Source organism: Filicampus tigris, chromosome 5 (genome assembly GCF_054856515.1).
Source record: "Filicampus tigris isolate MCC_2025a chromosome 5, RoL_Ftig_1.0, whole genome shotgun sequence".
In the NCBI taxonomy this organism is placed as follows: domain Eukaryota; kingdom Metazoa; phylum Chordata; class Actinopteri; order Syngnathiformes; family Syngnathidae; genus Filicampus; species Filicampus tigris.
In genome coordinates this window covers 27,199,316-27,224,071 of record NC_141221.1, presented here as the reverse complement: position 1 = coordinate 27,224,071, position 24,756 = coordinate 27,199,316, and the positions used below count along the sequence as shown (strand labels likewise).

The following is a 24,756-nucleotide window of genomic DNA, read 5'->3' as shown; positions in this document are numbered from 1 at the left end:
GCCGTCCAATTTGGAAGGTAACAGCCGAAATGGCACGTTCCAATGCGGCCACACTAAGCTGGGCAGTCAGCCTCGCTGGAACTTTTCATTCGCTGTTCGATGAGGGCTTTTGTCACTCTCACGCCGCTTCACTCGGGCAGAAGGTGGCGGCTGCAAGCAAAAAGCAGGTACACCGCACGCAACTGCTTGCGAGGCGACATGAAGACACAGGCTCATCTTCACCTCCACACGCTGGGCGGACAGTAAGGAGCAAAAGTTGTTGTGCTAACGCCTTTTGTTTTAACGGCCTGAAGCTAGTTGCTGCTATTAGCCGTCCCAATCCTATCTTTAGCCGGGGAGGGAAGAGGGGGGCTCCAATCTGCCTGCTGCTGCTGCAAGCCGCGTCTCTCTCCCTCCTGAGACACGAGTTTAGCGTCGCTAAATGTCCGAAATATAACCAGTCGGGGTTCGTGTGCGCATTCATGCTCTTGTCCGCTTCAGCTTGTGAAAGTGGAGGAGCAATCACCAGGGTATTTTGGATTTTGTGGAGGTGATCATGATGAGATTGCGTTTTATGTTAATAAATCCAAACTCTTGTAGAGAACACTTTTATACTTTCACAGGTTGAAGTGTAGTAAGAGTAGTAATGTGCATTTGCATTTTAGTGGCGATCGGTCACTGTTTTAGACAACAAAACTGTCAAAGCGAGCAATATTACCACGCATGCCTTCCTCGCGTGACGTAGACCGCTGGGACCGAAAACATAACATAAGCCATGCCCCAAAAGACCATAAACCACTACAGAGTCTTTTGGGGGGGGACACTTTGGTACTGATGTCATTTTTACATGCAAACCTATTATATAAGTGCCAATGTTAAGCTCATCCCAGTGTCGCTTTAACTGTTCATTTTTTTATTGACTTTACTATGAATTTCTCACATGGTTATTTTAGACCAGCATTAAGATGAAATTTATTAACTTGAATTTACAAGTTACTAATTTCTTACTTTCACTAAAGCTTTATTCTTGAAAACCTCATGAAAATAAATTCACGTGTGTAAATTAGTATACACTACACTGAAAGAAAAATCAAAGTGATATTTACTTAAGTTTTTTTCACGCAGAAATTCTAGGTAAATTTTTCAAGTAGAGTTTTGGAGAACATTTTAATTGCATAGAACAATATTATTTATTTTTTTAAATTCGCTCAAAGGTTGAAGAACGAACCCACAACCTTCAGATTGGGAGACAGCCACTTCACCCATGAGCTCTGCCGCTCCTAGTATATGTTAGTATATAACTGCTGTCAGGCAGGATATTCGTACAAAAGGAGACCAATGTTTTGGGGGTTTCCTTTTGGAGATACCAGTACCACACAGTGGGAGTGGCATGGCTCATCAGAATGTTGGAAGCAGAAAAGCTCGCAGGTGAGAAATAGTCTGCGGGCGTCAATATTTTTCGCCAATCAATGTGACATGATTTGAAAATGTTAGGCCATCTGCGTAATGTGGTAGGTGAGGACACATTACGGCTGTTGTGCAGATGGTTAGCATATGTATACAGTATAGCCAAGTGTGTCCTGCACTGTCAGCATGAGTCAGCCACTGGGTCATTGGCGGCAGTTAACTGAATCAATACATGCAATATGACGTTTCAGCTTCACGGGGCGCTAAACCGGACAGCCTCACGAGTGATTAAGAGGAAAAGTGCTTAAAGGTAAGTCAACCCAAAAATCGTCTTTCCAATTATATGTTCCATGCGTATTGCATTTGTGGAATACGAGATAAGCAGCCATCCACCCATCTCAGGGGGCCTCCATTTTGTCATTTGCTGTCAACTGAAAATGACATCACAGTTGCTCAGGGCTCAGGTAACAACAAATCATGGTTCAGCTTCAGAAAACAGGTGAGCCCTATTTAGGTTCCCAGCCCAAATCTAGCACAAAGCGCAGTCTAGCTCTGTGCATGGGTGGAATTTTCTTTCTTCTGGTATTTTGCTAGACGTTGTAGAGGTAGAATTGGCCGTAACGGGGCATTTGTGACTTTGTGCGTTGTCGTGGGATGAAAGTAGTCCTTTCCCGCCAACCTTAGCAGCATCCTTATTTACATCGAAATCCGGGTGGTCGGAGCGCAGTACTCGAGTGCGCCGTGCATGACAATGCAGACACAAAAATAGACTCGCTGGAGTTCATGCATGACATTGACAGGTAAACTGCAAGCTCTCCCCTTGCAGATGTTGTAGTCAGCCCTGCATGCGACATAGGCAAATGGTGACCGCCTTGCACCCCCGATCGTGCGTCTGTGCAAAGTGCGCTAGTGAAAGTTTAGTCGGAGTCGCCAGCGGAATCCCATTTAAGATGGGTACTGTTTTTTCCCCTGGAAAAAAAGGCAAATGACGGACCCACGCTGATGCCGAATGACGTATGCTCAATTTGTAGTAAAATGCCCAGCTCTGCATAGATAAAAGACAATTTATTCATCCTGTGAGGGAAATTCAATTTTCACAGCAGCAATATTCACAATTACACCCCAAAAAATAATAGGAGCAACCATCAAAGAAAAAAGACAAAAGCAGCATTTCAGGATTTCGGCAAAGCTTACGTCAATCTGAGCCAGAAGAAAAGCAGACAGAGATTTCAAGTTTTATCTGTTGGGCCGTGGCAGTAATAAATAGCAAAAGTAGAAATATAGTCCAATTGCCACTTCTATCGTCAAACACCTGGTGCCCATTCCAATGCTGATAAAAGACCTCCTAAGCTCCTCCCACTCTCCCTCAGACCAAATGGTATCACAGCACCTCTGTATAATTTTCTTTGTCCTTCTGTTTGGTTGATTGCAATAAACAACTGTCCTGTTCTTACTTGAGTGAATCGCTATGTTACACCTAACGAGCCAGGACATAACAAAAAACAAATTGATTAACTTTTGTCAGGTCTTACAACATAACTGGCTTTGCAGCTTTGTGGGTCAGGTTGCATCGGGGGAGGTTGACCCCCTTCTACAGCCGCTGTAGAAGGATTTATGTAGTCTGTATCATTGCTACCTGACTTTGGGGCATAATGAACGTCAATGGTAAATTGGGAATGTGATTGAAAAAAAAATGTTGTGTCCATTGATGTGTTCACATCATAAATGAATCATTTCAGTCGACATGTTGAGCCTTGACGCCACGAGCCTTGCAGTTATTCTTTCTATTTTTGCCTGCTTCTTACAATAAACTCAATTCATGGGGGGATGGATTTAGGAAGGCAGGTGAAATCTGAACCCCCCCCAGTCCGCTCACATTTTCTGCAGGTATAAAATGAACAATAACCATCATTCATTCGCTCTAGTCTGGTATTTTGGAGAAGTTCCAAGCAGGTTTCTTTCCCTCTTCCAACTTGAAGTCTTTCCATGTTGGTACATTTATGATTTAACTTTATTAGGGCTTAAAAAAGTAATCATCTCACCTTATTAACATTGGCTGTTCTAGAACAAGTTTACCCAAATTGCTGGAATCAATCTAGAGTCCATCTGATGAATAAATATGCAGGTTGGGGACTTCATTTTCACTTTTGCCTTTATGGTCTGCTTACGTTGGGGAAAGTGGCACAGTGACCAAACATATCCACCGATAAAGCTGTGGTTAAAAAAAAAAAAAAAAAGCTTCCCGGAGATGGCACTTGGCCCCCATTTTCTGATGTACATTTTTGCCTAAGTAAAGCACTGTGAATTTTATTGCATGGGTTTTCTTGGGGTACTCTGCCTTCCTCACACATTTGAAACGTGTGTGGTTAATGTTTCCAAATAGCCCAAAGGTGTGATTGTGAGTCTGACCGCTTGTTTGTACATACAGTATTCCCTTCAACTGACGGGCAACGAGTCTTGGGAGCGCCCCGCCTCGCTCACAAAAAAAGCTGGGACAGGCTGCAGCTTGGCCACGACCCTAATGAAGACAAGAACACAGAAAATAACTATAAATGAATAGTCATCGGTTAAGCTTTCACACTCAGCAGCCCTACGAGATATGGACGTCATGTTTTCATGAGCAAGAATAGCAACCTTTACAAGTGATGGCCAAATTAGAAACTGCCGTGAATCGGTGCTGTCAAAGCATAATGGGAGCCTTGTCTGTGCAGACAGCCTCTGGTTCCAACCAACACCTCACTTGATGAGCTAACTGGCTGAAATAACAGAGTACTGTCTATGATAACTTCACATACTCCTCTGTTGTCGGAACAGTACAGCACTTACAAGCAGAGGTGTGTAGAGTAGCCAAACATTGTACTCAAGTAAAAGTACTGTTTCTTCAGAATAATACGATTCAAGTAGAAGTAAAAACTAGTCATCCAAATAATTGAGTAAAAGTAAAAAAATACTAAAAGACTACTCAAGTACTGAGTAACTGTCAATTTATTTTTTTAAAACCCATTCAATCAGACGAAAATACAAAATAATCATCTTCAGGCAAATTAAAGTAAATCCAATCAATAAAATGAATTAAATTTAATTAAAGAATAACTTGAAATAATCCTAAAATACTTTAATAAATAATAAAATAGTATAAATAAAAGAAATAAATTAAGCACAAGTAGCACAAAATTTCAGCCTTACTTTTGCCCCTGTACTTTTTTTTAACAGGCTACGCAGGAAGAACAACAAAGTAGCCCATGAACTCGTATAAACTGTGTGCGCGTGTGTCTGTGTGTTTCAGTCTGTGTGTATGTGACAAAACATGCAAAAATAGACATTTTTCCCAAAGAACCTCCTCTTCTGTGTTTGCATAGTCGGCATTGCTGCGTGACATTTTCGATCCGTTTCATTCGAAAACAACTTTCCCGCAGCTGAAGTTGAATATGATCACGTGACGAGACTGCAGGGCTATACGGCCATACGTCTACGTTTGATTGGTGAAACACAGTCACATAGTAGAGCCTGGCGCAGGTCTCCGACAAAATAAATGCGCATTTCTCAGAAAGAGCGAGAGAGAGAGAGAGTATCCTAATGTAACGAAGTAAGAGTACAGCTTCTTCTTCACAAATCTACTCAAGTGAAAGTAAAAAGTATAGTGATTTAAAACTACTCCTAGAAGTAAAATGTAATGGAGTAAATGTAACTCGTTACTACCCACCTCTGTTTACAAGTGACACATTCCGACATGGGACATAAAGTACACCTCTAAACTTGGTGGAGTAAATATATTTTAGTCACAACCATTCACACTAGTCGTGTGTCGTAAGATTCACACCACACTTCCACAAATACCAGGCACAAGGACGTGACGACGACATTTGGATTGAAAAGAAAAGAAGGCTCAAACTCAAACAGAAAATGGGATATGACTGAGCTACAACACATCTGGATACTCCTTCTGAAAAGGACACTGTAAGGATCAAGGGACCTGATTGTTGGGACAGAAAAACAACTGTACTCAGCGAGGTCTGACCTAGATCTTAAATTGTGGAAACCGAGGATGGACAAAAAGTGAGGAGCAACAGGAGGAGGCTGCTGAGGATTCTTGAGGACTGAGAGAAATCTGATAAGGCTGAGCCTGAAAAACAGGATGATACACTGAAGGAGCACCGAACTCAACCACAGTCAACTTCTCAGATGACTGAACCTCTCAGAAGGTCAACAAGAGTTAGAAAACCACCGGACAGACTTATTGAAAATGTTTAATGTTATGTTATTGTTGCTAAAATTGTTACAGTGCAGCATTATTATAAAAAAAAGTTATAGGTATTGTTCAAATTTTGGAAGGAAGATGTAATGGTAGCAGTTATATGATTAGACACTAGTTGGCAGTATTGCCTTGTGTGTTAGGTTACGACACAAACAAGTAAAGTATGTATGCTGGCTAGAGGTGAATGCAGTTAGACAAAGAGACATCAGCTTGCAGCATTACTGTTCCTGCGTGACTTCTTGAATAACAAGGCGGAACATTACATGCCCCAATTATTTGCATTGTTTTGACACAATTTGTTGTGTTCATTTCATTTAACCCTAAAAGTTGGGTCAAAACTGAATTAGAAATTTTCTGGTTCAAATTGACCCAAGTCTGGGTCGGTCCTTTTTTAACACAACAATTGGGTCAAATTTAACCCAAAAATAGTTATGTTTGACCCAACTGTTTTAGAGTGCAGCAAGCACCGCATTTCTCACGCCCTCCGAGCATGGCCAGGCAGCACCCCAGCCGGCCTCCGCTTCACTCCTCACCGGGAACAGCCACCATGGTGTGGGCCGAGTGATGTCACATTGAGGTCAGTCGGTGAACTCGGGGTCCTTTTTTTTCCTTCACAACTCGGACCTTCTAGTTCAAAGTGGCGTTCTAGCCGAGATGGGCATTTCACTGCATTTTGCCGCTCCGTCTTTGGTCAGTCAATTTTTTCAAGTCAAACCAAATTGTAATCGTAAATTGGTCAGTCCCTCAGTTGGTCCGTCAGCCCACCAACCCCCCCCCAAAAAAGTCAGCTAAAGGGGACTGAGGGGACTGTTGATACTTGAAACGGGTTATTGACAATTACTCTGATGTACGAAAATCCACTTCTGTCAGTGCTTAGTCCATCATTTATTAAGTGTCCCGTCAATCGTCAGCAAAACAGGCGTCCATCACTGACGGACCGGTCCGTTTTTCTGACGGAATGCCCACCTCTACCGTCTAGTGTACTTTTCAGATTTTCCACCTTCCTCGAATGCAGCATAACTTCAAGAATAGCTCAGCTTTGTACAGCTCTCTTTCCACGATCAAAAATACACCAAAGTGAAAAGTTGTTTTGGAAACTTTATTTTACAGTCAAACCAAAAACAAACAGAAATGTTTCCTGTTTTGTTTTTTTTAACATCAGGTCTGCAGTGGTGGTCTTGCAGTTGTAAACACTAATCTAAGAACCTCACTCAAATCTCAATTTCCATCCCATCATAACAAATACAACAGATAATAATGGTAAACTGAAAACTGCTGAATATGATAGGACAAACTCTAAAAACTGTGGGAAATCTAGTTAAAACCACCATTCCATCTCTCTGACATGGAAAAATAATCCTAATTGACCTCACAGATACCTTGACCAAATTGCTGAACACAGCAAACATTTCTGAAAAAAAAAATCCTTTGAAAGTTGTGGCAGATAAAGTGCCAGTGAAACAAAACAGAGAAAACAATCTGATACTTTGAAATAGTGTGAAAGAACACTGATCATTTTCAATTACAACGTATGTGTGATACAGGTTGGTCAAGGTAGCTCAGGCCAAGGTTACACAAATATACTGAATATTGCTTAAAATCCTGCAAATTAGTGGAACACATCTCATTTCTAAAACACTATGCCACTTTGATTATGAGAAAAATTATATTTATTCATACAGACCTGCAATTATTACTCATATTTTATTGCTTTTATCCTGTTAAAAGAATTCACTTGCTGAACAAACAAACTTTTCACTTCACAACCAAATGCTTAGTCGTTTAGATTTTGTGCTATACATGTATACCCTGTAATTCCATAGGAGAGCTGAGAGCACACCATTGTAATCGGTCACATTTGAAAACATGATGTAATAGTAACTTTTTGGTGGGTAAGTTTTGGCCTTTTAAATCAGTACTTTAGCAGAAGAACATTCATATTTTGACAGCACGAATGCTCATTGTAAATTGCATGGCTTGTATTATTGCACTAATTCACACTCAAATTATTTAACATCAACACTGACACATTTTATGCACATTTATCGGAATAGCTGATTTAGCTTCTGTTGTTGTCTTTGCTGAATAGCAAATGTGTGTGTACTGCTCTTGAGTTTGATTGATCATCGCAGCCGAAAAGTAAGTTCAAGAATTTGGGGAAAACCGTTGGGGCCCCTAGTAAAAAATACAAATAACAAATTATTCCTTTTAACTACTTTAAAATAAATTGACGGTTTTACACTTCAATTATTTTCACGAAAGTGTAATTTGGTGCTAGGAGACCAAAAAGGTTTATTGATTTATTATTTTTATTTTATTTATTTATTTTTAATCTTTTATTTTATTTTTATTTTCCTTCCTCCATTTTTAAAGTGTTTCTTTACTTATTTTCTGCTCTTCCTGTCTACATGACTATTTTTTCTCCCTATTTTGTTTGCCTATTTGTTCTTATTGCTGCTGGAAATGCAAATTTCCCAGAGGGAGTCATCCCAAAGGGATCAATAAAGTCAAGTCTAAGTCGCTATTAAAACAGACAAGGTAAAAAATACTAAACAGGGTTAAAAAAAAAACAAAAAAAACTGATAAATTGGCAATGTAACACCTGTGTACATTGTACATCTAGTCTAAGTCTCTATTGTCCATGATTACTATGTGTACAAAAGTTAGTATTACTACACTACACACACATATGCATTTATATATATATATATATGTGTGTGTGTGTGTGTGTGTGTGTATAAATCATAGGAAAAATATTAGGGTTTTTTTGGTCCTGGCTTAATTTTGGTCCTAACTCTGCTGTGACATGCCAGCTTCTGAAGTTAGCTCATTACTTGTTCTCTTGCAGAGATGATTTCTCAGGGCTGACCGAGGACTCGATGTCGAACTTTTATCAGCCAGAGAGCCCTCAATTCTGTCCTGTACTGTAGCAGTGCGGCCTCGAGATTCTGAGTGTGACGGGACAGCAAGAGAAGGAACTGTCCTGTTTCTCACAACTCTTTTTCCAATGACTGTTGGCTCTGTGTCATCTTCTGATGTTCTTGGCTCATCTTCATGCACTGCCACTTCCTTTTCATCATCAGGTCCTGAATTTTGTGTGTCAGCACTAAAGGTTCTCCGTAGGTTCCATTTTCATTTCTTTCTTTCTGTCCTCCTGCCTCTCCATCTTCCATGTAGCCTTCAGATTCACCTGAATTCTTTTTTTCCTTGTCAAGTCTTCATTTCATCTTTCTCCATCTCATCATTCTCAACATAATTCACCCTTGGTCTGATTCTTAAGGATTTTCTTTTGGGCTTCAGGATTTTTCAATTCTTTTTTGGTCACTTTTGAAATATCTGTTTTTCACACATGTAGCTGTGTACCTTCATGGCTTTCTGGGCATGTGTTTGTTTCTTAAATTTTTGCATCTACATTGGCCGGATTTATAACATTGTCATCAATCATTTTTGGTGTTCCCTCAGTCTGGTGTTCAACTTAATGCTGGTAGGGAGCTGTTCCTTTGCTATTCCATCTCTGTTTTGAGGAGTATCATCAGTCAACTGAATCAGTGTGTTGGATGCATTATTGAGCCATAATGTCACTTTCCGCGAGGTCTGCGCTTGTTTCTGATCTTTGCATTAGCTTTGTTTTTCTCCTGAGCACTCCTGTTGTTACTGGAGTTTCTAGCTATGCCAACACAGTCATCTCCAGAAGTGACTCTTCATTAATGACAGTATGTTCAATTTCTGAGACTTGAGTTACCTCTTTTTAAGTTTGGTCCCCTTTTTTTCTCCTCATACTCCTGGTTTTCCATTGATATCCCTTTATCTTCTAACTCTTTCACTTCTCTGAGAGTTTGTGCGGGCTCTTTTGGATCTTGGCAGGGTGGTGATGGAAGCAGACTTTCCCCTTTTTCTCCGGGTTCTTGTTTCCATTGCAAGATCAGCCACCTTTTCCTCAACTGAAACTGTTGTCCTTTCATCAGTTTCATCCGTCTCTACCATCGATGTATGTCCCTCTTCCGGTGTCTCGGGATGTGCCTTGGATTCTTCGTCTTCCATCTCAACTTTTGGCTCAGTGTATTCTTTCCTCTGGGTCGCAGCAGCTTCCTTCTCATCTCTTTCTGCAGTTTCCCTGCTCACACCTTTGTTCTCAGCGTCTTTCAATATCTGTTCTCTTGGCTCAACCTGCATTTTTTCACGTGTAGCAGTTTCTTCTTCCTCTGATTCTGACTGGTGCCATCTGCAAGTTCTTTTGGATTTACGTCGAGTGGTAGCAGAAACAGAGTTGTTTTCTTGACTCAGAACCCTTTCTGCTTCTGGTTTCCCAAGATCTGCTTTCTTTTCCGCGGAGCTTCTCACTTCAGTATTGTGATCAACCATCGTTGTACATTCCTCCATCTGTTTCTCTTGCACACTGTCCCCCGATTCAATGTTGGCAAATCCAGATTGGGTCTGTTCATGCTCTTCTACTGCGCCTTGTATTTTCATGGATTCTTGTGTAGGATCATTCAAGGTGCTCCCCTTAGCAGGAGTGTGAGTGTCTCTGGCTGCAACGTCTGTTTCAGTTGCCTCAATTTCCCTGCTTTGTCCTAGTTGAATTGTCTCTTGTTCCACAACACAGTCTTTAGTCACAGTGTTCTCATTCTTAATGTCTGTTTTTTCCATTTGTAGACTAGCATCCTTCTCCTCAAGGCTCCCTTCTTGATCACATGTCCGCTGATTATCCTGAATGATATTTGTTTCTTCAGCTTTTCCCTTGTGACCTGTCACTTGAACTTCTGTTTCCTTTGTGCACTCTTCCATAAGCACATCTTCCTGCTCAGTGTTTGCGCACACAGGTGATTTAGTAACATTCTTCTCTGCTATGGTTCCCTTGTTTGTCTGCTCCGCAATCTTATCTCCATTTTCATTTTCTTGGACTCTGTGGTCTTCTAAAACCACATTAACGGGTTTCAGATCCAGTATCTTTGACACCATTTCTACACTCTGCTGTTGTGCTGCGGTAAGTTCTGTTTCCTCCTCAAGTGGAAGGACAAGTGCTTGGACTACATCATCTGAAGCCGGCATCATGGTCGCTGAATTCTCTTCCATTGTCACCATCTCCATGATGTCTGTCTTAATATGTACAGATGTCTCTGAAATTTCAGTTTCTTTGCCCAGGTCTGTGTCTTTTATTATGTCTGTAGATTCTTCCTCCGTCATAATGGCATCATAATGTGATTCATTGAATTCCTTTGCAGGAATATCACATTTGTCTTCTGCCTGATGTGTTTTGCTTCTTATTTTTGACTTGGAGCTGATTTCAGCCTTCTTCCTCCCACTCCTAAGAACTCTTATTTCAATGACTGGCACTTCTTCCATTTCATCGGCATTTTTCTCATTCTGACTTTCTGCAATACCGTCTTTTAGTTTGACAGTCTCTGTTTCTGAAGTTGTATACATTTTACCGCTAGATTCTTCTGTCCTGTTTTCCTCTGTCACTGTTTCAGGCTTTTCCGGGTTGAGTTTCTCCCCAACAGAACTGGACACATCCGTTTCCTCTCTTGCTTCCATAATCTCCTCCTTTTGTAATTCAGCACCCACCCCAGGGATTGTTGTTTTGTCCACTTCCTTCACGCTAAGTTGATGGTGTGTTGTTTTCAAATCCACAAGGATGACTGTGGCATTCTGGAGCTTGGGAAGTTCAGTGCCTTCTTCCTGAGATGATTCTGATATTGATTCGACAGTCTGGTTTTCACCTGGCCTGTCTTTTTGTAAAGCAGCAGTAGCTTTGTCGAGCTCTAGTGTCAAATTAGCTGCGTCTTTCCTATTATAGTTTCCATTTTCCTGTTCTTCCTGCTTCTCTTCCATGCTTACTTCAGGCATAGATGTAACTTCTTCCTCTCCAGCCTTTGGAGCACCACCTTTTCCCATAGAACTCTTTTCCTTAGCTGGTCTTTCTACTTCTGTTTCATTAACCATACTGTCAGTTTTTACCTGACCATATCTGCTAATTTCTTCAAGCGTGACCTTACATCCGCCTCTCAAAGGCAAAACAGTTGACTCATCTTGCTCTTTATCATATCCCTCAGGAAGAGAATTCTCTTCTTCATCAAAAGTCATATCCAATACTTCTAAAGCTGTGCCTTCTTCCTGAGACGACTCTTCAACTCCTTCCATTTCGGACACATTTTCGATTCTCATTTGAGAATCAGACCAAGTATCCATCAGGGCCTCCCTGTCTTGACACTCCTCTGCAGCAAGTGCTGGTGCATCCTCAGGTTTTTGTGGTGCTAAAGTAGTGTTTACCTCCACCGATTCTTCAACGGCAATGCCAACGTCCTCTTTTCTCTTTTCTTCAGCAAGGGTACTAAATATTTCCTAAAACATACAGACTCACAATTAGGTCATGATTGATTTAATATGGTATGATTTGATAAGAATTTTGAAAGAAATGTATATTTTAAAAACACACACACCTCAGTCACCACCAAATCAGAGAAAGAAGCAGTCCTCTCTTTCCCAGAAACAAGTTCCTCTGGGGTTTCTGCTTCAATATCCTCAACGCTAACAGAGATGAAAGCATTACATTTTATATTGAGACATAACACAGTATATTTCTTTCTGACCACCAGTTAATCACATATGCCAAAATATGCCATATTTTTCTGTAAATTGTTGTTGGAATGGAAGATAAAAGACACAAGACAGATATATACATTCAACATACTGTTCATATGTAATGTATTTTTTTTATTAAAACAACGAATCCTCATGAGATGAACATTTTAATTATTAACATTCTTTCTGTAGTAGACAGTATTTTTATTCACTACAAAAACAAAAGTGCAAAAGGGCTTCAACAGTGACAGAAATATTTCAAATGTGTGCAAACGAAGCGTGTGTGTGCGTGTTTGTGTGTGTACTGTACACATTTATATGTGGCCCTTGTAATATTCTCATAGTTTGTTTTCCGAGTGGTCACTGAAGTGCACACGAATGTGATTGGCTTTGGCTCATATGACGATGAGTATTATGCTGTGCTATGCTGTGCGTGTTATCAGCACGTCGTGTGTTCCTCCTTTAAACTGACTTTATTAACACAAAACAAGACAGCCCTCTTCCCTACTCATCCTCAGTCGCTGAGGCAAACCAATTCATTCACATTTCTGAGATTTAAAGCTGCCCTTTTTTTCGAAATGCTTCTCTATACTCCCGCGGGTGAAACGTGTCCGTTCTTCTGCTCCTTGTACACCTCTGCGTGGGATTATGCATCGGCGGTCATTGTGTGCATGCGTTAAATAAAATTTTAATTACCGCCAGTTAACACTGTAAATTTGACAGCACTAAATATATATATTTATGTCCGTGCTGACAGCGACTCTGCAGTTGTTTTGAGTAACAGTATTGATTTTATATTTTACTTTAATCCCATTTTAAACATGAAGCATAAAGTGGACACTTATTGTGATAGTAGTAATTCAGCCACGGCTCAATTGGATTATTTTTTACGCACGGTTATGATGTGATGTCACCTTTAGTGACATCTCCATGAAATGAGATCATTTGCCCCAAACACTGTTTTTCTACGTCCTACCGAATCGCTGTTGGACCACATTTACAGTGGGTATGGAAATTATTCAGACACCTTGAAATTTTTCACTGTGTCACGGCAGCCAATTGACAAAATAAAAAAGTTAATTTTATTTCTCATGAATATACACTCAGCACTCAGAAACAGAACAGAAATGAATGATGGAATGATTTGCAAATTTCATGAAAAACGAAAAACTGAGATATCATCTGGTCATAAGTATTCAGACCCTTTGCAGCGACCTTCACATTTAACGCACATGCTGACCATTTCTTCTGATCCTCCTTGAGAGGGTTCTGCTCCTTTATTGGAGTCCAGCTGTGTTCAATTAAACTGAATGCACTTGATTCGGAAAGGTCTACATGTATATAAGACCTTACAGCTCACAGTGCATGTCAGAGAAAATGAGAACCATGTGGTCGAAGGAACTGTCCACGGTGCTCAGAGACAGAGTTGTGGCGTGGCACAGATCTGGCCAAGGTTACAAAAATAAATTAGGGTCGTCATTTGAGTAAAACTTCTGAGTTATTTTGTTTTTCTAGATCCATCTTTAAGGCAGCAGTGGTATGTTGTTCTTTTTCTTATTTCTGGTGTAAAAAGATTTTCTGTACTTTTTTAAATCAATGTAATTTATGAAAATTGCAAAGACAGGGAGGTGATCACTTATATGAGAAGTCCACTTACTATCTTATCACCAATTTAATTGTGAATGTTATCTATTAATGTGGCTGTTTCTATTGTTATTTTACTAGGTTTCATAATTACAGGAAAAAGACAATTGTTAGGCATTGTATTAATTAAGTCAGTCGTTATTTGGTGGCCCTCCCCGGACATATGTGGTGGACGTCATCTATTTCATTCATATGACAACGGCGTGCAACGAACCCTTTAAATAACTGTAAAAATAAATTAATTGAACGCATTATTATTATTATTATTATTATTATGATCTTTGTTGTATTTCTATCACCCCCTGGCCAAAGCACAGCTATGGGAGTGGGGTAACACACGGAAAGGAATAACTGGGGCGGAAGTGCACGCTTCCCAGTGCACAGTGATGTGTTACATCATCCGCCTGTAGAAGTCTGCCGGCAGTTCCTTATAAACACGCTTTACTTTGTACATGTCGACCTCCTGCATGGACACAAGCTAATCAGTTTCTTCTTTTGCCATGTCCAGTACAGCGCCTCTCACGCGGCGATTTTCAAGGTAATGAGAGGATCCTCTTTGATTGGCTGCAAATCAAGTCGGCTACGTTCACACCCACAATGGTGCAAAACATCCCTTTTTAACGGGACCAAGCTGCGTGCGTCTGGGAAAATACCAAAACCCAGTCTACCCACTTGCATGCAGGCTTTGGCCGCACCCCGCGCTAGACTTGCACTGGCCATGAAAATAGAGCCCATGGCGATAGTTGAGATTGCATTGATTGTAAATGACAATAAGTTCATCTGTATGAACATCAGCTGTGTGTACCAATACTTTACCAGTGGCATCAAACAAATGTTACAACACGTATTTTGTGAAAAGGCGCTACAACCAAAAAGTAGATCAGTGTGTGGTTACCTGATAACTCTTTTAGATTGGCTTCCTGCAATCTTATCATCTTTCTTTGCTTGCTTTTGCCCACTCCTACTTCGCATTGCTACAGGCTTGTCACCAGTGTCTGTTTAGATCATTACATGAGTTCAAATAAACATACAGTAAGTTCAAAGAACACACTTCTGCACAATGTGTTTTGCTGGAGAAATTAATTAAATGCTTACCTCTTGTAGCAGTAGACACCAACACTTCTTCCTGCAAAATCAAACATGTTTTTTCCTGATATAAATAATAGCTCTCTTTCTTACTGGACCACAAACTGAAATACAATACTAAAGAAAAAACAGACCTCAATTTCAACTGTATATGCCATAGATTGGGCTTCTGTTGTCTGTGTGGCAATTGGCTCGTTGGCCACGTCCTTTTCTGTCCCTCTAGTGACCTCAAGTGGCGTCTCAGGAAATAATACACCCGTTGATACTGCTGAGAAACAGACAACACTGATGTTGACATAATAAATAAAATAATGACAATAATAGTAAAAATAAATATTTATGTAAACAAATGATCGATAACGACAATAATGCACTTTATTTGTAGGCATACCGTCAAGACTTTTGAATTAATGGACAGATTTATGAAGCTGTTGGCCGATAAATTGATGTATCATAATGAGGTAAATGTGAAACAATGATTTCTTAGAGTTTAGGTTACAAATACAGTACCATCTGATTTTCATCTGTCATTTCATCTGAACCGAGCACACAGCCCGTTGGTATGTGGCCATCTACGAACACAGATTGTCATGCCAGTTTGCTATTTATATGCCTTCATTAGCATCTATTATTGTGTCCGCGCCAGTAATGGAAACTAATGAAAATCAAACAGGGAGTTTATATAATTTGCGAGCAGTGTTGGGTGTAACGCAGTACAAAAGTAACGCAGTACAGTAATATATTACATTTAGGCAGTAACGACGTAATATAACGAGTTACTCCAATATTTTTTGTAATATTACAGTTACTGAGATTTCCAATTTTTGGGGGAATATTACCGTTGCTGCGAGCTCCCAATTTTTTTTGTAATATTACAGTTACTGAGATTAGTAAAGCATTACAAATTACAGGACCACAACACAAATATATTCACATCACTTAACCAGTAGGGCAGTTAATTGCATCACTTAGATCGTAAGCTATTATTTCAAGCAATACTCAAACACAAAGTTTCTTGTCACGCTTAAAAAATAACGGTGATATAAGTGCCCGATTCAAGTCTCTTGCAAGTACAGTAACTCAATTGTCTTTACACCATTGACAACAGTTATAATGGCTGAAAAGTTATTGTTTGTGACACTAATCACTGTCATGGTTTCATAAAATAAAATGCAAAACATCCATCCATTATCGATACCGCTTATCGTCACAAGGGTCGCGGGGCGTGCTGGAGCCTATCCCAGCTGTCTTCGGGCAGTAGGCGGGGGACACCCCGAATTGGTTGCCAGCCAATCGTAGGGCACACAAAGACAACCACTCGCACTCACAATCACACCTAGGGGCAATTTAGAGTGTCCAATCGACCTACCAAGCATGTGTTTGGAATGTGGGAGGAAACCGGAGTACCCAGAGAAAACCCACGCAGGCACAGGGAGAACATGCAAACTCCACACAGGGAGGCCGGAGCCGGGATCGAACCCACGACCTCTGAACTGTGAGGCGGACGTGCTAACCAGTTGACCAAAATGCAAAACAGACACAAAATACAAGCAGGAGCAAACCCAAGTAAAAAGCAGCAAATAAACTGCAAAAACATAAGAGTAACGGTTCTTTTTAGATGATTCTAATGCACTTAGTGCCATCAATTGCCGCATGAGAGATTCTGATTGGCTTTTCGTAATCAAAATGCAAATCATCTGCCGGTGACAGATGACGTCAAGCTACGGCAAATTCAATCGGACAAACTACAATAGTTTGTTAGAGTCTGCTGCACTCGTTTCTTATTTACTTTTTTTTTTTTTTTTCAATTCACCTAGAAACTTTGTCTCCATGTAGTAAAAGAGAATTACAACTAACTGAACTTTCAATTATTATATATTGAAAAAATAATAATGAAAAAAGAAAACTTTTAGTCAGGTCAGTTTTGACTTGGTCAATACATATTTTTGCTTTTACATCTGTCTATCTGTTTTGTTAGACCGATTTTCAATTATGTTATGAATCACTATTATTTGTGTGTAAATTCATTTGAAAATACTTTTCAATGGTTTACAGTCTGGATTATTTATTTACTGGACAAAATATAAGTTCCAATATTTTTATTAAAAAAATAAATCTTATTGATGACAAATATTGATCAAAGGGAGTGATATCCCACCATATAGTCGAAACATTTAATATTATAGACCACACTATATCGTTAAATATGCTCATATCTAGTTAATTTTACCAGCTAGAGTATGCCAGCAAATTTTGCATTTTCCTTTTAACGTCTTGAAATCATTATTAAATAAATTAATCCCGATTTAAAAATAAGTATCTTAACAGTAATTTAAGCTTGAGTAACGCATTACTCTACAAATAGAGTAATATTGTAAAGAAACGTATTACTTTCACATGCAAGTAACTATACTATAGTTACTTGGGCTAACTATACTATAGTTACTTGCATGTATATTAACATGTAACTATAGTACTATGTAATACATTACATTTTGGAAGTAACTTGCCCAACACTATTTGCGAGTCGCGGACGTCACTCGAGCACCGGAAGGCATCGAGATCGATAGTGGCAAAATGAGTGACTGCATCTCCATCACAGTGGGTTGTTCCAATGCCAGAGAAACTCTGTCCGCTCAATCATGTAAACGGAATGTCAAGAATGTCATGTCTTTTTAACACATTTTATCAGGTTGTGCACTTTGTGTGGGTGTGTGTGAATGATTGCTGATGTACTAATGGATATCTGTCTTGGGTTTGTTGGGAGGGAGGGCATGAACAGATTTTTTTTTTTTTTCTAATTATCTATGTTTTGCTTTGAATGTTTTAAAGCACTTTGAGTTGCATTTTTATGGATTGGATTGGGTGGATGGTATTTAAAGGAGGAAATAAACCCCCCAAAATTGAAAAGCAACAATACATTGTATGTGCCATCACTAGTAAAAACATGGTACTCGGATTGTGAAAGTTGAATAAGAATTAGACCACAGGTGTCAAACTCCGATCCTCGAAGGCCGCTATGTTTTAGATGTTTCCCTCCTTCAACACACCAGATTCAAAACAGCAACTCATCAGTAAGCACTGCAGGAGCCAGATAACAATACTGATCATTTGAATTGGGTGTGTTGGAGAGGGGAAACATCTAAAACATGCAGGATAGTAGCCCTCAAGGTCCGGAGTTTGGCACCTGTGATTTAGACTGAATAATACTCCAACATAAGTGCAGCATCATGTTGGGCGAAACAGGAACGGCTCCAGGATTTTTTTTCTCCCCGGGCTAAAGTGGAGCTTGAGTGATGCATAGGCGGCTGATAAATATATTTTAGAATATATAATAAAATGCAAGTGGGACAGTGTGTAAAAATTGGTTATTTTTCAATGTTTATTATTTCAAAAAACAACTATTAATTTCCAGAGCTGGGCAGTTGGTCCCGGACGGATGCCCTTTTTTGGGACGGAGGACGGGGTGCGACAAGTTTTTTTAAAAAAATGGACGGACTAAGCAAGGGCGGAGGTGGATTTTAGTCCAGCCCACTAATCGTGCCTCACGCACGTGACGTGGTCACGAGGCGGCCAAAGTTCATATCAACCCACTTGGCGAAATGGTCAAACGACAAAAATTGCCTCTGAACACTTCAAACGCGCCACTAGTTACCCAGCAGGAGATCCAGCGCGAGTTCTACTCGCACGACAAGTGATGAGGCCTCATAGCGCCAGCATGTCGCTTGACTGTTCGCTGCTGGAAGAGTACGTAGCTTTAGTTGTGCTAAAGCTAATGCAAACAAATATTACCGTCTTGGTAAAGTTCAACAGCTGTAAAAAAAAAACTAAAGAAAGTCAAAACATACGACATCAGGTACTGGTAGCTGGCCGTGTCAAATAGCTCGGTATGTCCACAAACCACAACAACAATGTTTCCCTTCATTTTGCGCTCTCCACACAAGACCCGCTGAGTGTACAGGACGCTGTGTGTGACGTAGTACTCCCCGATGTTGAGTGGCTGCCGCGAGCAGCGGGAAAAAAGTTCATTTGTTTTAGCCGCGCCGAATGGACGAATAGGCGGGTTTTCGGTGCTTCGCTCAAAATGCTTCATCCGCGCCGCCCCGCACGCAACCGCGCTAACTACAATGACCTATTGCACAGAAAAACTGTTTTGGCATAAAATGGATACAGATACTCAATTCTGCATGACGTTGCAGCTGAACAGGACAGGTAAAAAAGAAAAAAAAAAAAAAAAAAAGGAAAACGATTTGAGATCCAAGTGTTTTGAGTTGGCGGTGCAACAAATTTAACTTGTATCTCAAGGGCACCACTGTACATAGGATGGAAACCAGACTGGAGTTCTTCAAGCTTATTACTAGTCGAAAGGTGCCGGTGTACTTGGTTGGCTATTGTTCCTGAATATTAACAATTATGAATGGTAGGCTGGATTGTCACGGCTGGCAGGGTTGGCGGTCAGGCTTTGATGAAAAACGGGGAGCATAGGGTCAAACGGGAACCTGGATTTCACTCAAAGTTTAAAATTTGAAAAGTATTTTGCAATAGAACGCCTATTTCTAATTTCATCTGCCGTCATTTTCATTGTTATGCATTTGGGAGGTTAGGACGGTTACTGTGGTATTATTGCAGACAAATGATTAGCAATGAAAAGTTATTCACCTGAACATAATATTTTTACTGTTCTACACCTGGCCTGTGTATGCTGTTAGTTCTTACCCCTCAAATCCATGGTCTGAATCCTCTTGGTAATGTTGACTCTCTGGTTTAGTCCACCCACACCCTCGACCTCCCAAAGTAGTTCCGTGTCTCCAGGGTACTGACGTAGGTATTTGTCACACGCTGGGAACAAAAGAGACAATGCATTATCATTAAGAATTGACACAAAATTATCACGGTTGCATTACACGTAGGTATTTGTCACACACTGGGAACAAAAGTGACAATGCATTATCATTAAGAATTGACACAAAATTATCACGGTTGCATTACATTCACATACCTGTCAACCCCGGGCTGTGCTGCATCTGACAAAAGTTGTAATTTGCCCGTACATTTTTGGATGTAATCTTACACAGAGTTTATCGCGCAACAAGGAGGGGGGGGGGGGGGTGTACTGTTAGGTTGGAGTAACTTTGCTCGTGAAAGTCGGCCGAAGTTTGCAGTCGGAATCGCTAATGGACTCTCACGATTAGAGCCGAAATGGGCAAGACGAGATTGGTCGAACAAAAAACGAGTTTATAATTTGTTTTTTTCCCGTACAAAAATTGTTATACGGCGTACACAATTTGAAATGATCAAAAAATATATAAAATACGGGGAAAACGTACAAGTTGACAGGTATGCATTCAAGATGCATTACATTTTATTTTAAATACAACAAATATAAAAGCAACACTTTTCACTTCTGGCTGACCCTCAAATTACACTCCCAGTACACCAGTACAGCCAAGCGAATAGTAGAGTATTTGCAGACACTCGTGCAAAATCTATAGCGTCATTTTACAGATTGTAGATGTTAGAGCTAGCCTGAAATGAACTCTGTTAAACTGAGGTGTAATTGCCCGTTGTTTTTGTTTTGTTTTTTCAAGTTGGAGAAAGTGAGGCCGACCATCTCCTAACAACAACTATTTCTCGATTGCATGACTCAATGTACATGTATGTTTTTGTGTGGTAAAGGCTTGTTAGAATGATTATGCTTGGCAGGCAGGGGCCAATTTTTTTTGTTTTTAGGAAACACGGCCTGCCACATGAGCTGCTGAGGTAGTTCTACACACAGCAGTCATTGAATATTCATCTATCAGTCTGGTTTGGCGCTGCCACAAAGGTGGACTAAATCCGACTGCACCGGCCAGTTAGGACTGCTGACAAGATCATTGTAGCCCCCCATGGACTCTTGAGGACGCGCATGCAACAAAAACTCAAGAGCAGCAAAATTCTCTCAGATCTTCCACACCCCCCAGTCACCACCTCTTCCAGCTCCTTCCCTCAAGTAGGTGCTATTTAACACACAAAAACCAGCAGACCTTCCAATAGCTTTGCCATTAAAGCAACACTGCGTCATATGTCAGTTTTTGTTGATTATGGCGGCGCCATGTGGACAAAAGCGGAAGTGATTTGACAAAAATCAACCACATTTCCCATGCGTGCCAGCGCGTAGTGTCGTGAAATCCTCAGCCGTCCTGATAGCGAAAGGAGGAAGTGAGTATGCCGTAAAGCAATTCAGGACATTTGTATTTTTTTAGTGCTGTCAAAAGATGAATCACAATTAAAGATTAATCACGATTAATCTTTTGACAGCCCTAGTATTTTTTTTCATTATTATTTTCATCCTCAAAGTTGCTTTGTGCCAGTAAAAACGATACAGACCCCCTCAGGGCATCAAGTCCCATTCAATACTGTACTTGTAAGTCAATGTTTCATCAAAAAGGTGGTGATATTTTTTTTTTTATGGTCGATTTCTTGCCCAGTGCTGCTTTAACTGCCTAAACTAAACAGTTGACTCATCACAGTGGCTGCATTCATTCTTGTAGCCTCGACGTTCAGATTTTTTAAAATACTGTAATTAGTTTTTTTCTTTTCTTAAGACAATCAGGGTTTTTTTTTTTATACCTCGACTAGTTTCGACGTCAACTGCCGTCATCTTCAGGAGTTTTTAAGTCCTCTTCGTCTTTCATCTTCGTCAGGTAGTGCTACTTCCGCATATGCAGTAAATGAGTTTATCTTGTTCTTGTCTACTTGTATGTTCAATAATTTGTTTTTTTCCCTTTTCTAAAGACAATGAGTTTTTATTCCGCATATGCAGTTAATGAGTTTATCTTGTTCTTGTCTTCTTATATGTTCAATAATTTGTTTTTTTCCCTTTTCTAAAGACAGTGAGTTTTAAAAAAAATTTTTTTACCTCGACGTTAACTGCCATCATCTTCAGGAGGAGTTTTTAAGTCCTCTTTGTCTTTCATTTTCGTCAGGTGGTGCTACTTCCGCATATGTAGTTAATTAATGAGTTTAACTTGTCTTGTCCACAAATTTGTATTTTGTGCGCACGTTATACCCATTTTGTGGTGACAAAATAGTATTTCATGGTCACAAATGAACGTTTTGTGTGCATGTTACGCTGTAGATACTGTTTGTGTGAGGGTAGCATTTTAATCACTTAACTAGTTTTGCTAAATTTGAACTTTTAATGTGTATTATAACTAATGAAACGTTATTTATTCCATTTTCTACTGCTTTGTGCTGTACTCAGGGTCGCAGGGGGTTGGAGTTGATCGCAGCTGACTTAGGGCAAAAGCAGGGTACACGCTGGACCGGTCACCTGTCCATCACAGGTCTCTTGATCATTGAAAAACTGTGGTTTCACCTTCCAAATGAAAATTTTATTTGAATGACAAACATTTTGTAACATACATTTCCGTGTATGTATGTTCCCTCTCTTACTTTACTTTATTAAAACTTACTTTATTCAAAAATAAACATCATATTGTCACTACCGAAAACCATTATGTCACTACCGAACGTCTTATGATAGTTGTTGACAATACTCAACAATGCTAGGCACAACGTAGCTACCACAGACCGTTTTGAGCATGTGTACAGAGATAGAAAACACTACATTTAGCATTAAAATCAAAAGTGCTCATTTTATTGCCGAAATGAGGTGTTCGGCAGTGTCGGTCCTTAAAACCACATGCTGATTTTCAGACTTTGGAGGGCACATAACTTAATAATGCTGCCAACTAATTACTCGCCATGTGGCCAGTGATGAACATGAAGGTAATGTCTCTTACTGGTGAAATTTCTGGGGATGTGGCTAAAACTAAGCCCTGCCTACAGTTAAATACTCTTTGCGTTTCGGTAGTGACATGAAAAGTTGGGACAGGTTTTTTTACATAAAAACTTCTAATTCGAAAAAAATCTACAAAATCAACGTAAATCTTTCACCATACATTTAAAAGCAACCAAAACGTTCTATTAAAGTAAAGTATTTTTTAAATTGGCAAAAATCTTCTACATTTTTTTTCATGAATTGAAATTTAGGAGTTAAGAGATTGGGACAGCCACCTCCCAAAAGGAAGTGACATATAAAAGATGACTTTTTATACATTCAGTTTAACAGTATCTCAATTAATGCCTTGTGGTAAAATAGATCATAACAAGATATTACTAAATATGCAAGGTCTGAAGACTCCTTTTTATTGTTTTTTAAAATTTGATTTTCATTGTGGGACAGCAATTTCAACCAATTCGGTAGAATGGCTCATACAGCCCAATTGTAAGTTATCTAGTAAAGTATGTTTCTGTAAGGCAGTGGTGTCCAACTCCGGTGCTTGAGGGCCCCTATCCAGCATGTGTTAGATGTCTTCCTCCTCCAACACACCTGATTCAAATGATCAGGATCAGGCTTCTCAGAGCTTACTGATGAGCTGGGATGACCAAAGATCTGCTTCATGGATGTGGCAAAGAGAGACATGCATGCCATTGGCCTCCCAACAGACTCGGGGGAAACTCTTGTCTAGTAATCGAGCTGCTTGGAGGACAAGCTGCTCAGGCGCCCTGCGACATGGGGAGGCCCCGCTGAACGCAGAAGTGGATGCCCGCAGAGAGCGGTGGAAGGCTAATGTGTGTGCCCCATCCGTAAAAGCCCCCTCTGTCAGTAGTTCTTGTGGTCGAGTTTGTTACTCAAAAATTGGGATTACAAGCCATTTTAGGAAGTGCTCGAGGAGTTGTTTTCATCCTAGCTAAAGTCATGGATTTAATCCTAAAATACCTACATGTACATTGGTCAATGTACCTCAGTAGTGCTGATGAAAAATGGTGGCCCCATCTATCGTTCAAATTCCCCATCGCTGAACTATATCATCTCACTGAATTGTAAATGAGAGACATACATACTTTTGTACATGGCTTTGGTGAGTGGATACCTCAATCCCAAACAGTCATCTTGAAAACTCAGCACAAAGTCCTCCAGCATGTGAAGGCCAAAGCCATTACCCCGATGACATTTTCTCACAAATATAGAGTCCATGACAGGGAGTTGATATCTTCTTGTTGAAAAATAATTATATAAACTGCCTAGGAGGGAAACAAAATGTAAACGTGCATGAAAATATTTGACTTGGATGTATATACAAAACCTTTTTGTTTTCTTTTTTTACATTTTACTTTTAACAGTGGTTAACTGCTTTTTAGACTTGGATGACAGTTAAAGAATGTTAAAATCTTGCTTTAAGGTGTATGCGACATGATTTTTGTATTAAACAATAAAATATCCATGTCACAATGAATGTTTTTTTTAAATTGCTACACAAACAATTTTTTTTTTGATTTAGCATTACGCTTTGAAAATCTTCCGGGCGGGGCGAAATCGTGAAGAAGGCGGACATGACGTCATCGAGCCACGATTCTGACTTGCCGGCTGTGACGTGTGCTCGTCGTGGTTTTTCATTCTGACTCATTTCATTTCTCTCCTTTGATTGAACAATAAAAACGAGCGAGACGTGGCTGGGCCATTGATGTCTTGCACGCACTTGGTCAAACGACCAGTGGGGGACCCAGCTCACAAAAATATAGTTTTCTGCATCTTTTTTTAGGCCTTTTCATTACGTTTTTACCAAAGTAATCATTGGAATCTCATTATTTGTACTTGTAGTCCTTAAATAAGTCTTTTGACTTTTTTTCCAACTTTAAGCATTCATAATAAACTAATGATGGCAACAGTTGGACAGTGGAGCTAATTCTATTTATTTTAAATAGGACTACGGTGACCATAATCAGAATCAAAGAGCAGTATCTCCACAATATAATGA

At 39.9% G+C, this 24,756-nt stretch overlaps 2 protein-coding genes across 6 annotated transcripts in view; one reads left to right on the top strand and one right to left on the bottom strand.

The window, feature by feature from the left end:
* The window catches only part of gcnt4a (glucosaminyl (N-acetyl) transferase 4a), a 29,283-nt gene extending 22,555 nt beyond the window's left edge, over positions 1–6,728 (top strand). For both annotated transcript variants that reach the window (XR_015086881.1, XR_015086882.1), the window contains exons 6-7: positions 1,638–1,696; positions 3,815–6,728. The gene's annotated coding sequence lies outside the window, so the exon portion shown is untranslated. The remainder of the gene's footprint in view (positions 1–1,637; positions 1,697–3,814) is intronic.
* LOC147147976 (uncharacterized) overlaps positions 6,727–24,756 on the bottom strand; it is a 34,787-nt gene continuing 16,757 nt past the window's right edge. For 3 of the 4 annotated variants that reach the window (XM_086031328.1, XM_086031332.1, XM_086031331.1), the window contains 7 exons: positions 23,843–24,022; positions 19,670–19,792; positions 15,088–15,221; positions 14,963–14,993; positions 14,763–14,862; positions 12,082–12,169; positions 6,727–11,983 (listed from right to left, as the gene is read on the bottom strand). In XM_086031328.1, the coding sequence (XP_085887454.1) occupies positions 9,446–11,983; positions 12,082–12,169; positions 14,763–14,862; positions 14,963–14,993; positions 15,088–15,221; positions 19,670–19,792; positions 23,843–24,022 (3,194 nt within the window). In that variant the 3' untranslated portion in view covers positions 6,727–9,445. The remainder of the gene's footprint in view (positions 11,984–12,081; positions 12,170–14,762; positions 14,863–14,962; positions 14,994–15,087; positions 15,222–19,669; positions 19,793–23,842; positions 24,023–24,756) is intronic. The other variant, XM_086031329.1, reaches the window with a different exon arrangement.